Source organism: Engystomops pustulosus, chromosome 4 (assembly GCF_040894005.1).
Source record: "Engystomops pustulosus chromosome 4, aEngPut4.maternal, whole genome shotgun sequence".
Taxonomy (NCBI): Eukaryota; Metazoa; Chordata; class Amphibia; order Anura; family Leptodactylidae; genus Engystomops; species Engystomops pustulosus.
Window position 1 is genome coordinate 39,169,490 of NC_092414.1, and position 16,418 is coordinate 39,185,907.

The 16,418-nt window shown below is 40.7% G+C and overlaps 1 protein-coding gene across 1 annotated transcript; it reads left to right on the forward strand.

Moving 5' to 3' along the window:
• Positions 1 to 2,528: 2,528 nt before the first annotated feature.
• Positions 2,529 to 14,638, forward strand: LOC140128940 (beta-1,3-galactosyltransferase 5-like). The gene is made up of 3 exons (XM_072150619.1): positions 2,529 to 2,753; positions 5,421 to 6,030; positions 13,038 to 14,638. Exons 2-3 carry the CDS (start codon positions 5,427 to 5,429, stop codon positions 13,481 to 13,483), a joined length of 1,050 nt encoding a protein of 349 aa, XP_072006720.1. The 5' UTR covers positions 2,529 to 2,753; positions 5,421 to 5,426; the 3' UTR covers positions 13,484 to 14,638.
• Positions 14,639 to 16,418: the final 1,780 nt, after the last annotated feature.

Sequence of the window (16,418 nt, forward strand, 5' to 3'; positions counted from 1 at the left end):
CATCACACTCGCAACGCATGCTCCCGGGAACGCACGGCCCGAACGCTGCACCGCGGGACTAAACTGACATGCTGAGTTCACTCCCGCGGTGCACACTCACAAGTGTGGAACGGGCCTAACAATGGGGACTAAAGAGAAGGGGGAATTATGGATGTGGAGCCAACAGGAAAGGGGGTAATAAAAGTAGAAATGGCTATGGAATAGATGGCATTATAAGTTAAAGGCTATTCTGAGTGTGGAGCTGCAGAAAACGTGGCATACATGGTGGCTACAGAAGGTCATTAGAAGTTGCTGGTCACATTAGGTGGCATTATAATATGGGGTCCACACGGGAAAATGGCTCCTGCGCTGTGCCTGACCCTCAATCTATGTAATTCTCTTCTGTGGACCCCATGTATAGTACTCTAAAGTGACCCACCAACTAATAATGAACCTCCTGTAGCCCACTCACTGACACTCCCTTTTTCTATAGCCCTCCACTCATGATATCCCCAATTACCATGACTGACTTATAGTGTACCCATTTCTCTAACCCTTCTTAAAATGCCCTCTTTTTTGTGGCACCACACTTATAGTGGCCTGCTTTTATTTAGCCATGTGACTTAAAAGAGCCCCACCTAAACTGTGCCCCAACTTACCTTTTTGCAAACAGCCGAAACAGAGGTGTAATATAGCCACCAAAGGCTCCCTGCTTCACCTTCACATTTCAGACCTGAGATTTCCTGCTGATATAGATTTAAAACACACTGTGAGACCACTGCACAAAGCAAAAAACATATCCAAATATGGTCTCAAGACCTGTCAATCAGGAAATAACAGTAAGTCCAATCCAGTCTTTAAGGTCGTTGTCCCTATAATTCCCTAGGACTAACACCTAACCTCCAAGATTGACTCTTGCCCTTACAAGGGCAGTCCTACAAGAAACTATCCCTGTGTAGAAATGCCATGGAAATCCCTACATAGTGCATGCCTTAACGAGTGTCATCTCTAAAGGAATCATCAGAGGGCTGTGCCATAGTAAAGCAGATATCAAAGCCTCATGTAGCCACTGAACCTAAAGCCCTGACCCGTATATTTATATATCCGCTTCATTCCAGGTGAGATTGGTGATAAGTGTATGTAATTGAACCGCGAAGTCGCCCACTGACAAGTCTGCTTGATGCAAATTCAACAGGGCAGTCTCAGCAGAAGAAGTCCGGGCTGGTTCCTCAAGACGCACCGGAATTCAGCAAGGAACGCAGTGATGTTGGCTGTGACCAGGTCGTTCCTGTCCCAGAGAGGGGTGGCCCATGCCAGCGCTTTCCCAGAGAGTAGGCTGATCACAAATGCCACCTTAGACCTTTCTATGGTGAACTGTGTAGGCATCAGCTCGATGTGCAGTGAGCACTGGGTGATGAAGCCCCTCCACAACTCGTTGTCTCCGTCATACTCGAGGTCAGGAAACGAAGCAGGGGACACAGCGGAAAAATCACAAGAGTATCAATAATAAAACTTTTTCTAATGCAACTGGGCACAACAATCTGGCAGGAGTCATAGGAAGAGGCAGGCTATGCAACAAGGCAGGGGCCGACCAGCCCCAGTTAGCAGCAAGCTGGCCCTTTCAATTTCACAGAGCCGACGCAGCACACGCCCTTGGGGGGTGGGACATGCGCACTAGACCAAAGGCCTTGTCGCTGGAGCATGGACGTGTAAGTGAGCTGGAAGCTACCGCAACAGGGTACACGGGGGTAGATGGGTCGCAGGAGCACCCATGACAACATCTAGTAGAGAGAGAGAGTAAACAAATAGTGAGTAAAAAAAAAACAGACATTGCAACCATACCCAGCAAGAGAGAAGCTTGGGCACGGAGGAGTGCAGACATTAGTAATAACTGCACTTTTAGAGTGAAAAAAAGAGCAAAGAAGGCAACACTTTCACAGGTTTAAAGGGTATTAATTTTACACCACCTGGGACACTTGAACCACATACACTGCACTGAGACAGAAACAAGTGGGCATGAAAAGTGTGATGCCACTGTAATCTAGACACCAGTGCTTAATTGGACTAGTCACACCAGCCGTCCTGGGCGCCACATAGGGTGTAAGAGCTTTTCCAGGTGAGTGGTTAAGCTAGATGTGTAGACCAGAACAGTTACAGGGGCACAGAGCCCACACAAGTCTGCATTACGACACAGAGTGACCTGCTCACTTTATGACCTAAGGAAGAAAATAAATACACGGTGGCTGGGGTTTAGCCTCCTTTAATGCAGGTTATTAGTCCTTGGTTAATCCCATGTGTGTGCTGCCAAACGGATGATAGGGAAAAAATGCATTCTGTGTGATCCACTAACTAAATTAGGGACTACCGAAAATTGTACAATTATAATCAAGAGGATATATTGAGGACCGAAATGTTTTTTTACTATATAATCCCAGATCAACAGATGATGAAAACTGTGATCAGTATGACCTGCCCTCAGAGAAGAAAACCAGTATTTCAGCTTAATATGATGGAATAGGTTACACAGTTTAAAGCCAGTCTGTCTCAGACTTTATACCGCAAACACTGTATATTGTATAACAGCTACATCTTCAGACAAGATATTTACCATGAGGGCTTTTTGCCCTTCGTGTGGACATTACTTTGTTCCAGCCATTTTTGCCATTGGTGGTCCTTGTTGTGCCTTATGACCTATCCTCTTGTCCTCACCTAACTTTGTCCTGTGGATTATGAACTAGAGAAAACCTCCAATGTAACTTTATCTGATTCAAGAGGTAAATCATTTTTTTTATTGGTCAGTGTCCTGTGTGCATGTTATCTTCTCTGGAATTGTTGCAACTGCCAATCGTACACAATTAGATTCTATATATAGATATCTATACCCAGCTATGTATCTATTTATCTAATATCTATCTAATCATAAATATATGATAAATATCTCTAATTTATGTATCTTTCTATCAGGTCTATATCTATCTCTTTTTCTACAGTATCTATTTATCTCATACCTAGCCATCTCTCTGTATTTCTCATATCTAGAACTCTAGCTAATAGATTCAAGATATTTTCAAGAATAAGCAAGAAGCAACACTTAAATAAAATCAGAAGTACATTTAATGGTGGATTCCTCCTGGAACCTAACCTAATTTATTAAAAACTTTTAGTAATATGTAAATTATCTGCAGAGGCTAAGGACTGGGAGCTAAAGCTACTACACACACCAGTAGCCCCTGCAGTTAATTTACATATTAGTAAAATAAAGTTTTTAACGGGTTATGTTCCAGGATTATTAAGTTACAGATTAGGGCAGAGGCAGGCAGGAGGAATCTACCATCAGATCTACTTCTGACAGAATATATATATACATATATATATGTGTATATATACACACACACAGAAAATAAGGAGAGATAAGTGGGGAGTATAAGTATTTATTACACTGTTGATTTTAACATTTTTCCCACCTACAAAGAATGTAAAGGTTTGTAAATTTTAAGTATACTTCATCTGTGAGAGACAGAGAACACTGAGGGTCATCTTGCGTTTCTTCCATTTTCTAGTAATTGCTTATTGTCCTGTAGCCCATTTCAGCCTTGTGCAGGTCCAGAAGGTGTCTTAGATCTTTGGTCTTGGCCAAGGTGCAGAGCAGGGGTGGATTAAGAAAATCATTGGCCCTGGGATATATGAAGGTTGTGGAAATCTCTAATTTTTAAAGAAATATGGCAGTTACTGTACAGATTTTAATTATAAGGCTAAATTCACACCTGCGCCTTGTTGCCTTAGACATTGCGTTATTAATAGCAAAAAAATAGCGCAGCAGCCAGTGTCTCTTTTTTATGCTACAAATAACGGGAGTGTAATTTCTATACATTTAAATCTATAGGCAATGGAAGAATTTCTCTTTACCCTTCATTTTTAATTCACATTACACTCTCTTAAAACCCCCAACGCAGGTGGAAACTGGGCCTAACAGAAAAAAATTCGACACAAATGTAAGCCTAGAGCGGGCAGTTTTTCAAGCAAAAGTTTCCAAGAAGAAGCTCAGAGCTTTTAAAAACTTACAACCTACCTAGGGCTACAAAAATGGATTGTTGGATAGCACTAGGATAGAACTAAGACTGAAATCTAACCAAATTCTGATGAAACTTGTACACATTTAAATTTGATCAGATGTTGTGTGCAACTGGCCTTTACCCCTGTGTCCGTCCATCCTTACACAGTAAAGCCACTGTGAGTTAATGTTTTGGGGTTTTTTACATCAGCCCAACCAGTGTCAGACCAGCCCTGGACCAGCCCCAAACGAGTCGGCCCACCGGGATTTTTCCCGGTGGGTCTTATGGCCAGTCCGCCCCTGCCTAAGAGGGTAGAGAAGACAACCTGCTAGTTTCTGTAACTCCCTTAGAAGTGGATAAGAGATCTGGGAATAGCGCCCTATTGTACGCTATTCCCAGATCCACTTTATGTAAACAGTGTAGTGCAGTTCGGTTGCTTGTGTATCTCACATGTTTCTCTGGGAGCATTTGGCAGAAGATGGGATAGATACCAGCTGTCCTGGAAGTCCAGAAGGTCTGTCTGTTTTAGGGAGCCTCATGGACTCTTCAGTAAGGTTATCAAGAAATCTTCCTTTTACCCTGTGAGATATAGAGGCTCTGCTACTAAGGATCCTGCTGTGCACTTTTGTTAGACTGTGCACAGCAGTAAAAGGCAGAACAAAAGGCGTGGCTTAGGGCAAAGAAAATTCCCATTTCTACACTACAAAAGCTGGGAGGTATCATGATTTATATCTATATTTTTATTTCTATATTGGTTCTTGACAGTCACCCTTCTCTTGTGGATGTCTTTTCCTCTGGTGTATTCAGAGTATGAGTATAGCCTGCTCAGACAGGTGTTTTGCTGCCATCTAATGGCCAAGAGCTTTGATGGAACTTATTAGTATTGTATGTTTTGTGACCTATAGGGTACAAAGAGAGATTTGGACTGCATGAAATACTTTTTCTCCTTTTCCTTTTCTCAATTTCATTCAATTTTCTATAGTCATCCCTATAGTTGCCTTATACTCAGGGAGATTCTTCTTATGCACAACTCCTTATACACAAGGGGTTTCCAGATACACCATTCTTGATGCCTAGGGCATAGCCTGAATAGTCTTTCCCCTAAAAAATATATACATATTTGTAAAGACACATTTTTATACAATCATACACATTTATACACTTATATATACACACAGTTTTATACTTTCATATACTTAGACATAAAGTATATAGACACCATATACATACATACTGCATATACAGTCATATAGCATATACACACCATACATCACATACACATATAGTAAATATACCTTTAAATACTAGTTCACACATTTATGTACTGTCAGGCAATTTACATATCCATATCACTTTTCAGTAAATTTATGAATGTTTGTTTCCTCACAGGTTACAATGAAGATACATGTCCCTTCTTTCATTTTCATTTTGTCATTGGCTTTCCTTATTGGAATTTTTACTAACCGAATTTGGACAAACCAAAAGAAATCGCCCATTCCATTGACCACGGAACCACCAGAGGATCATCCTGAAAACAAGTCTCCATCTTACATTTTACCTCCTCATAGGGAGTCAGTAACCCTGAATGATGGAGTAAATGAGTTCCATCTGAACTTCTCCCGATTTCAGGAAGAGTTTCCTTATGAACAAGACTATGTTTGTAAAGTAATCCTCACCCCGAACATTTATCATGAGCCCTCAAAATCGCTCATCATTCTCGCTGTTAAATCTCATCCAGCAACATCGGGCAGAAGAAACGCACTCAGACAAACATGGGCTCGAGAATGGCAGCTGGATGGTTATGTGTTGAGACCCGTATTTCTTGTGGGCCGCACAGAAGTTTCTGGACAAATGGAACTTGTGAAGATTGAAAGCAAAGAATATGGAGATATTCTACAATGGGATCTTAAGGAAGGATACCATAGCTTACCTCTCAAGGAAAGATGCTTATTAGAATACATAGTCCACAATCTCTCCAAGGTAGCATTTATATATAAAGGTAGGTGGTGTAAACGATGTGTTGTTAAAGGGGATTTTCAGACGATTTGCATCTTATCAGGATAAAACATCATTATCTAACAGTATATCTGGTGTTGGCCCCGAACTGATCATGTTTTTCTGGGGAAGGGCCATAAAAAGAAAATTCCACGGAAAACCTGTTCCCAGATTTTACACCATTACAAAAGTACTTTCTGGTATTCCCCTTTTTATGTGACATCTCACCTGTTTACCTATGAAAAATTAAAATATCTATGACTTTAGTAGAGTCATATTTTTGGAGTGTCACTTCAGCTCCTATCTTCAGTTCTATAATATCTAGAAACATGTTTTGGTCGTAAAGATAATCTAATTTTTCACATCAGATTTGAAGATCTGTGATCTACAGAACCGGAGATACAGGAAGTCAAAGACATCAGTGGATACTCACAAGCAATGCGAAAGATGAGATTTCTATATTAAATATGACAACATGCATGTTTCTAGATAGATAGATGCACTTCCCATATAGCCACAACAGGTACACAGTGGAATGATCCCCCATCTTTGTTTCCAGAACTCCTGCGTAGGGGTTTGAAAACGAATGAATTCTTAACATATGAAGGGAAAGTTCATTTGTATCAATAAGGCATGAGTAGATTGGGTCCCAGATAACAGTCGATGATACATGGTCAGTGAAAGATCTACTACTAGGTAGTATTCTTTATGATTATAGAAGAATATAAGCAGTGGTCCTACCACACCTATTGGTATAGTCACAGAAAGTAGGGTTTTATTGGACAGATAAGTAATTTAAAACATAACTATTAGTCATAGTTATTCAAATGTATTGACTCAAATAATAAGGTGCAAGAGGTGTGTGTATGTGTGTGCAGTGGTTGGGGTGACTGTACTCTACTATTGTCCCATATAAATTTTCGCACAAAGTTTCTTGAGAGAACTATATTGTTTCTGTAGTGGACAATAACAACCACCTTTGTAGTGAGTGGTCAGCACAGTGGTCAGAGCTACAGCCAACTAAAGTGGACTGACCCCATTACTCTCTTAAAGGGGTATTCCCACGAAGACAAGTTTCTTCTATGTACTCAGAATAACAAAATAACACATTGGGGCTCATTTACTAAGGGTCCGAACCCTGGACTTTCGTTGGGTTTTCCCCTTTTCGTTGGGTTTTGCCCTGAATTGCCCCAGGATTTTGGCGCACGCGAACGGATTGTGACGCATCGGCACCGGTTTGCCGGTGGCCGTCGGACAACCCGACGGATTCAGACAAACCGCGGAATTTAAAAAAGGAAATGTGTCGCAAGATCATGCACTCACATGCACCGGGAAGAAGCAGGTGAACTCCAGCAGACCTCGGCGCAGAGGCGACACATGCAGGAACTCAGACGCACAATCTTAGTTAATCGCACTGGACTTGAATCCTCGTCGGACAGCGCACGGGATCCTCCTGAATCCTCATCGGACATCGCGATGGGACCGGGTAAGTAAATCTTCCCCAATGTCTAATTCACTGTTATTAACAAAAATACAGCATTTTACAAATATAAGTCCAACCTGTCTCCTGTTGTACACAATTTCAGTTGCCCCTAGACACGACTTCGGGTCGGGCACTATCTTGGATGAGATCATGCAGATGAGATTTCTGTCTGTCTATGCTGTGTGGCTATAGCCACGCTCCCTGCACAGAGCTCAGAGACACTCACTGATCACTTCCTGCCAGGAGATTGTGAGCAGAGAGAGAGCCTACAAACTACAAGGAGATAAGTGATCAGAGGGAAGGGGGAGGCAGGCACATGTCTGTGTGATGTAGCAGAGCTCACAGTGTAAAAGCCTCTGTGTAATCATCTTATGCATCTCTGATCTGCCTCATCTCTCTTTCTATGTGTCAGTGTGTTAAGACAATGTCAGAAGCCAGATGAAAGTGCATAGATACCTTGTACCCTGATAATCTAATCACATTGTCACCCCACAGAACTGGAAGGGTCATAATGTTTCTGCTTAGAGAGGCCCCACCCACACCCTGGGATTTTGCATTGAGCACCCGAGAGAGAAAGAGGAGCTAAAAAACAATAAAACTGAATATAATTGTAAAGTAAAGGGTTAAAATGATCTTTATTGTGTTAACATTACTAGGGGATATAAATGTGAGAATTTTCTTTCGTGGGAAAACCTCTCTTTAAGCAAATACCAAAGGCAACTGATTTCAAAGGTCATAAGCCAAAAACTACTGTGTGGGGCATAGACGTGAAAAAACAAACAGCAAAAAGCTAAATCTCTACTTTTTTATCTCTGCAATTGTCACAGGTAATTGTCAGGAGAGCAGTCAAACTACATTGTCTGAATAATTGCATGATGAGACCTTTAACCCCTTAAGGATGCTGGGTTTTTTCGCTCATTTCTCGCTCTCCACCTTCAAAAATCCATAACTTTTTCATTTTTCCATGTACAGAGCTGTGTGAGGGCTTATTTTGTGCGTAACAAATTTTACTTTCCTGTAATGTTATTTATTAAAACATGCCTCGTACTGGGAAGCAGGAAAAAAAATCCAAATGTGGGAAAATTGAAAAAAACCTGCATTCTTGTGGGCTCAGTTTTTACGACTTTGACTTTGTGCTCCAAATAACACCTCTGCTTTATTCTTTGGTTCGGTATGATCACAGTAATATCAAATTTATATAGGTTTTATTGCATTTTAATACATTTTCAAAAATTAAACAAATGTGTACGAAAAAGGAAAAAATTTTTTGCCATGTTCTGACGCTAATAACTTTTACATACTTTGGGGAACAGAGCATTGAGGTGTCATTTTCTGTGAAATGAGTCGACGTTTTCATTGCTACCATTTTGAGGTCTGTACGACATTTTGATCACTTTTCATTACATTTTTTATGTCATGTAAAAAGGTATAATAATTTGGATAAACAGAGGGGGTTCTAGCATGAGGGTGCACTATCTACATAATATAGTCTAAATCGTAGAATCATAGGCTGGTTTCGCCAAAACACATGTTGGAGTGGACACCAGATGACACAACTGCTGGGGTATGCACATCTCATAGTACTCTTTGGCATATGAACAGGGTGTGTACTAGCCTGGCCGGGCATTGGGAGCTAATGTTAGTACACGCCCCAGTAGCCTTTACAGTCAATTTACATATTACTAAAATAAAGGTTTTTTAACAAGTTAGGTTAGGTTCCAGGATTATTAAATTCTGGTTTAATAGGTAGGCAAGAGGAATCTACCATCAGATCTAATGGTAGATTCCTCACGGTAGGTTTCCTCTAAATATAATCAGGATAACAAAATAACACATTCTATATTTTACTGTTATTAACAAAAATACAGCATTTTACAGATATAATTCCAACCTGTCTCTATTAGTCCTGGTGTACACAATTTCAGTTGTCCCTGGTTCCGACCATTAATCTTCTGACTTTAGGTTCGGCTAGACATATTGTTCTCCAGTCTGACTCTGTACTGAGCTGCTCTCTGCCCTCCAACCCCCACCCTTGCATTCCAAGACAAGCTGACACAGACTTCCTGCTGGCAAGCAATACATCATGAGGAAAGTAAAGCTACAAGCTACAGACAAATAAGATCTTTATCCAGGGGAGTGGGAGGGAGGCACATTAGATCTGACAGTGTGTGTGTGTAGCTGAGATGTAGCAGAACTGAGAATATTAAATGCATCTCATGGATATCATCATCTAATCTTTGATCTGTCTCATCTCTCTTTCTATTTGTCAGATACTAGTACAATGTTCAGAAATGAAAGTGTATATAAACCTGTACCCTGATAACCACATTGTCAGCACACAGCATCTCATAGCACTACAGGCATCATAGCACCCTGGAATCTTACTCTGACCATCCCTGAGTGATAAAAGTAAAAACAGCAATAAAACTGAGTAAAATTGTAAAGTATGTGGTTAAAAATTATCGTGTGAAAAACACTAGGGGATTGAAATTTGAGAATTCTCTTTCATGGGAAAACCCCTTTAAAAGAATTCTGGTAGCAGATGTATGGTGATTTAAGCACAGAACAAATTAATATGGATTGACTCTATAGCTACAGTATATCTGATCCTGAGATGTCGTTAAGTAAAAGAGATTATGAACCTGCAGATTATGCATGTTCTTTTATGTACAAACTGCTTTCCCATGTATTCAAGAAATGTCAGCGCCTCATACGTGTCGCACACGACTACTTTCTGTGGCGGCTGCTCTATACAAAATTCTGCAGTGAAAGGACTGTTCTGGTGCACGTTTATCATGCAGAGTCCGACAGAAATGTGTTGCATGCCCTATGTTACAGGTACACCAAAAAAAGTTGGAGAAGTGAATGGAGCTCCAGATTAATGATGAACGAGCGCCACAATTCCTGAATCTGGCGTCCTCTTTGCACTACACAGGCAAATTGCACATAGTTTGCACTGTTTATAGTGAAAAAGTATTTTTTTAAGAGAATAGATTCTGTGGAGCATATGGAGAGGAGTCTAACCCTGTACAAATAGGGGAGAATCTGCTGACAGGATCGCATTCAAGTGAATGTAAATAATAATATTCAGCCCCCTGGTCTGTTCCCCACATATACTGCTCCACAGTTCTGCTCCCCCTCATATTCTGCCCTCCAGGTCTGCTCACCTCATATGCTGGGCCTCTCTGGTCAGCTCAGCCTTATATTCAGACCCCCTGATCTTCTCCCATGTGCCTCTCTCATATTTAGGCCTCCAGGTCTGCTCTCTATCATATTCAGTCCCTCCAGGTAGGCTCCACTGATATTCTCATCACAGGTCTGCTCTCCACCACTTTATGCCCTCCTGCTCAGCTCCCCTTATATTCTGCCCCCCATGTCTGCTCTCCTGATATTCTACCCCAAATATACACTCACCAGCCACTTTATAAGGTACACCATGCTAGTAATGGGTTGGACCCCCTTTTGCCTTCAGAACTGCCTCAATTCTTCATGGCATAGATTCAACAAGGTGCTGGAAGCATTCCTCAGAGATTTTGGTCCATATTGACATGATGGCATCCCACAGTTGCTGCAGATTTGTCGGCTGCACATCCATGATGCGAATCTCCCGTTCCACCACATCCCAAAGATGCTCTATTGGATTGAGATCTGGTGACTGTGGAGGCCATTTGAGTACAGTGAACTCATTGTCATGTTCAAGAAACCAGTCTGAGATGATTCCAGCTTTATGACATGGCGCATTATCCTGCTGAAAGTAGCCATCAGATGTTGGGTACATTGTGGTCATAAAGGGATGGACATGGTCAGCAACAATACTCAGGTAGGCTGTGGCATTGCAACGATGCTCAATTGGTACCAAGGGGCCCAAAGAGTGCCAAGAAAACATTCCCCACACCATGACACCACCACCACCAGCCTGAACCGTTGATACAAGGCAGGATGGATCCATGTTTTCATGTTGTTGACGCCAAATTCTGACCCTACCATCCAAATGTCGCAGCAGAAATCGAGACTCATCCGATCAGGCAATGTTTTTCCAATCTTCTACTGTCCTATTTCGATGAGCTTGTGCAAATTGTAGCCTCAGTTTCCTGTTCTTAGCTGAAAGGAGTGGCACCCGGTGTGGTCTTCTGCTGCTGTAGCCCATCTGCCTCAAAGTTCGACGTACTGTGCGTTCAGAGATGCTCTTCTGCCTACCTTGGTTGTAATGGGTGGCGATTTGAGTCACTGTTGCCTTTCTATCAGCTCGAACCAGTCTGCCCATTCTCCTCTGACCTATGGCATCAACAAGGCATTTCCGCCCACAGAACTGCCGCTCACTGGATGTTTTTTTCTTTTTCGGACCATTCTCTGTAAACCCTAGAGATGGTTGTGCGTGAAAATCCCAATAGATCAGCAGTTTCTGAAATACTCAGACCAGCCCTTCTGGCACCAACAACCATGCCACGTTCAAAGGCACTCAAATCACCTTTCTTCCCCATACTGATGCTCGGTTTGAACTGCAGGAGATTGTCTTGACCATGTCTACATGCCTAAATGCACTGAGTTGCCGCCATTTGATTGGCTGATTAGAAATTAAGTGTTAACGAGCAGTTGGGCAGGTGTACCTAATAAAGTGGACGGTGAGTGTATATAGCCCCCAGATCTGTTCCCTCATATTTAGACCCCCTACTTGCTAATACGGCTAATATCTGTATAACACAGTAATGTGCAATTCATGTGATAAAATGACACTACCGTATTTTTCGGACTATAAGACACATCTTACTATAGGACGCACACCAGATTTAGACTTCCAAAAAAAGGAGAAATATATTTTACACCAATTAAAATATCCCTGTTGGTCGCACTAAACACAGCACACACATACATTTTACACAGACAGCTCTGCATCATCCATAGTTACACACTCAGCTCTGCATCATCCATCCACATACACACTCAGCTCTGCATCATCCATCCACATACACACTCAGCTTAACCCGTTCGAAACGCGTTGGATTGTAAAGGGAACATTGGAAACAATGCTGTGGATGTATGGATTTGACTAAATAAAGTCTTGAAGTTTTCCTGGAATATGGCTGGACTGTCAAGAGTTTTTCATATGTAATTGAGACCTCAACAAACGAGGTAAAGTCCGTGCCGGTTCCAGAGTATACAGTGGCTAGAGGTGAGCTGGAACTTCCCCCTCCTTTTTACGTCTTAAAGTTGATGCTCGCTCTCTACAAAAGTTGGTTGTTATTGTCCCATCCGCAACAATACATTTTAATGATTACTATTAAAAGTTGTGTTTTAAATTACTTATATGTCCAATAAAACAATATTTTCTGTAAATATATATAGTTTTCTCATGTTAATGTAATTTTAGGGAAAATGTAATATAGTAAAATATCATGCTGTGTGGAGAGTAGAATATTAGTAAAGTTACATCCAGACTCCTTCATATCACAATTGAGTAAGTTTTGTCATTGCCTGGGGAGTGTTTCAGAGCAAACTGTATTTCATGAGTACTTTTGGTATATTTACAGGTGATGAAGATATGTATGTCAACCCTTCAGTTTTGGTTAATCTCTTAAAGACATTCGGCTCCAACCCTTTGGTTCTACATGGAAATGTAATGACTCGTCAGACTGTGGGCCGTTCCGGCAGAAACATTATTTCGAAATATATATTTCCTGGTCCATTCTACCCAAAATTTCTATCAGGTGGAGGGTTTGTTTATACTGGTCCCTCAGCCAGGCTCCTGTATGAGGTCTCACAGAAGATTCCTGTCTTCCCATTGGATGATGTATATTTTGGATTCTTAACTCTGGCAGCAAATTTAACATTAAGACATGATGGCCGTTTTAAGGTGTTTGGATTAAGGTTCGAACCTTGTGAGTACCAAAAAGCTGTGGTGATCCATGGTTTAAGTCCAGAGCTATTAGTGGAACGATGGCACAAAGTGGAAAGTGCAAATTGTTCGAACATATGAACTCCCATACCAAAGTAGTTATTCAAATGAATAAACCTGAAAAAAAATTTCTTGCAATTGAAAACAATCAAGAACCTCTCTGAAATAATCCAAATCAAGCTCATGATAAATTTACAAAAAGATTATGTACATATATATTGTGACAGGGAGGGAGGCAACAGCAAACTGAAAGTGTTATTAAAATTCATCATGGATTTAGAATCAAATACACAAATCATTGATGATGGTCTGTAAGTTCTGAAAAATATACAGTATATATACAATCAAAGACGTTGTCCAGGATTAAAACTACTATATAATACATCATGTGGGGAGGGGGTTCTAAAAACCACCAAGAGCTTATACTCTTCCTCTCTCAGTGCTGCCCTTCAGCCTTAGCACCCTTGCCAAAGCCACCTCACCACTTGCCACTATATAAACAGAAGCCATCAATGACAGTTGAGTCTGGAGCTCAAAGTGTACCAAGAGCGGCAATTTTAACTCTTTAACGTTTTTAGGCATGTTGACATACATGCACATCAGGAAATGCGGTCTTCTGCCGTACCCTAACATGCATGCAGGTTAAGTAGATTGCACAGGCTCAGAAACATAGCGATCAATGCAGGGGGCGGAAGTTTGTGACAGCCGGGGTAGCAATCCAGAATAACCCCGTCCCAGATTATACCATTAATAATTTGGCCCACCCCAGAGTATACTGTGTCATACAAAGTAGCCTAGGCCAGAGTATACCTCCCCCGGGCCACAGTATACCCAGGGGTATAAAGTAGCCTAGGCCAGAGTATACCTCTCCCAGGACAGAATATACCCCACTAATGTGGAGTTTAGATAAACTCTAGATAAAGTGAGTTTCCTAAGCAACATGTAGAAGAAAGTAACGGCACTCACCCACTTGTTAGAAAAGTGCAATGTCCTTTATTCAGGTGAAGAAGCATAAAATCACATGCAGGGAGAAGCAAGCCTTGGGTTTCCTCCTGGTCCTCCGGTTTCCTCCCACACTCCAAAACATACTGGTAGGTTGATTACATTGTGAGCCCCATGGGTACAGCGATTAATTTGGCAAGCTCTGTGCAGCGCAGCAGAATCTGTGCGCGCTATATAAAGGAATTATTATTATGGTTATGTGTTTGGAGTTTGGTAGGGATCTAACTCAACTTAACAGAGCTGAATCCCAAATAAAATGTAGAAAAATGAAATATATAGGTTTATTCTGGCCTGGGGATATACTCTGGCCTGTTACACCAGGTCTCTGCACTAACATCCGGGATCACGATAGTAGATATCCTGGCTGTTTATTCCTTTAGTTGTCATGGTCAAATATGAACACAGCGCCTGCAGGGCTCTGTACCTACCTTGCCAGGGCAGGACCTAGCTGTTTATCAGCCTATGGATTACACTGCAGTACATCCGCATGGCAGTCTATATGTTTGAACAAGCAATTAGAAGATTGCTTTTTCCAGTCCCATAGCGGGACAAAATAATATTCATACAAACAAATCAAATTTTAAAAAATATATGTTTCTTAACAAAAAAAAATAATAATTAAAAACAAATAAAACAGTGTGCAATCCTTTATAAAACAACCATACAATTAATACACAAACACTACATATTTGAAATCAAAGCAATCATCAACGAGCCTGGTGAACATCACAATATTAAACTAAAAATAATTGCATTAAATTACAACTTTTGTCCAATATTTCACTAAAAACAGGATTAAAGGAGCTCAAAAAGGTATATTTTCCCAGAAATTATACCAATAAAAAGTACAACTTGTACCGCAAAAAAAAGCACTAAAATAGTCCACAGAAAAATAAAAATAGTATGCCACTTTTTCCCTCAAATTTGGTGTTAATCTGCAAAGCTACTCAAATATAAAAAAAGATACATAAATGGTATGCCACTGTAACTGTACTGACCCATAGAGTAAAAGTAACATGTTATATGCTATACAATGAACAGCATAACAAAATGGTAGAAAATCTATTATTTTTTCATCTCCCCCAAGAAAAGTCTAATAAATTTTCATCATTGAGATACTGGTATTATCCCCAAAATGGTATTACTGTAGAGTTCATCTCATCCCGTAGAACACAAGCCCTTATTTTTGATGATAATATTCACAAAGAAATGAAAATGTTATAGCTTGTAAAGTGCACTCCATGAAACTCTCCAAAATCATAACAACCTTTAGGGCAAAATTGACTTTGGCGAGGGAGAAGAATGTATAAATTGAGCAGTAGTGTATCAGGGTTCACGTTTAGCGTTTATGGGGCAAAAGACACAAGATTTGACCATCCCAAAAAGCATCCCCCACCAATCCAGGATTTGGTGTACCCAATGTACTCTGCACAGTTTATATATATATTTTCTATTCACCATCTTCATCTCTTTAGGGATTTCCTCTGCTATGGTATCTCAGGGGCTCATAACCGCCGAAATCTGTACCAGAAGCCAACAGACAATTCTTCACTTCTGAGCCCCACTTGTGTGGCTATGCAATAGTTTTTAAAATCAAATATTTATGGGTCTGAAGCAAGATTGTTTGGATAATTTGGATAGTAATTTTTCACCTACATGAGTAAATGTTCTACAAAATACAAAATGGGGTTACTTGTTGGGGGTTCCCACTGCTCCGATATCTCAGTAATGTTTCAAATATTTCATTACACCTGGGAAAACATCCATCAAATTCTGCTCCGCAAAATCTCAGTGGCACTCCTTCTCTTCTATACCCTGCTATAATGTGCATTCAATCCTTTCCTTCAGCATAAATGATATGTGTACATTGAATGGATACATAGATGTTTTATTGTCAAATTTTAAACATTCCAAATAGAATTTCCATTTTGAAATTATGGGAGCAGGGCCTGGATAAGGCATGTTAGTGGCCTAGGCCGAGAAGCAATATTGCGACATTGTCTGCAACACAAAC

What these genes read in the sequence shown, in the direction of transcription:
- LOC140128940 (XM_072150619.1), top strand. Translation starts at nt 5,427, where the DNA reads ATGAAGATACATGTCCCTTCTTTCATTTTCATTTTGTCATTGGCTTTC. An exon ending in GGTAGCATTTATATATAAAG is followed by an intron (nt 6,031 to 13,037) that starts GTAGGTGGTGTA and finishes GTATATTTACAG; the next exon opens with GTGATGAAGATATGTATGTC.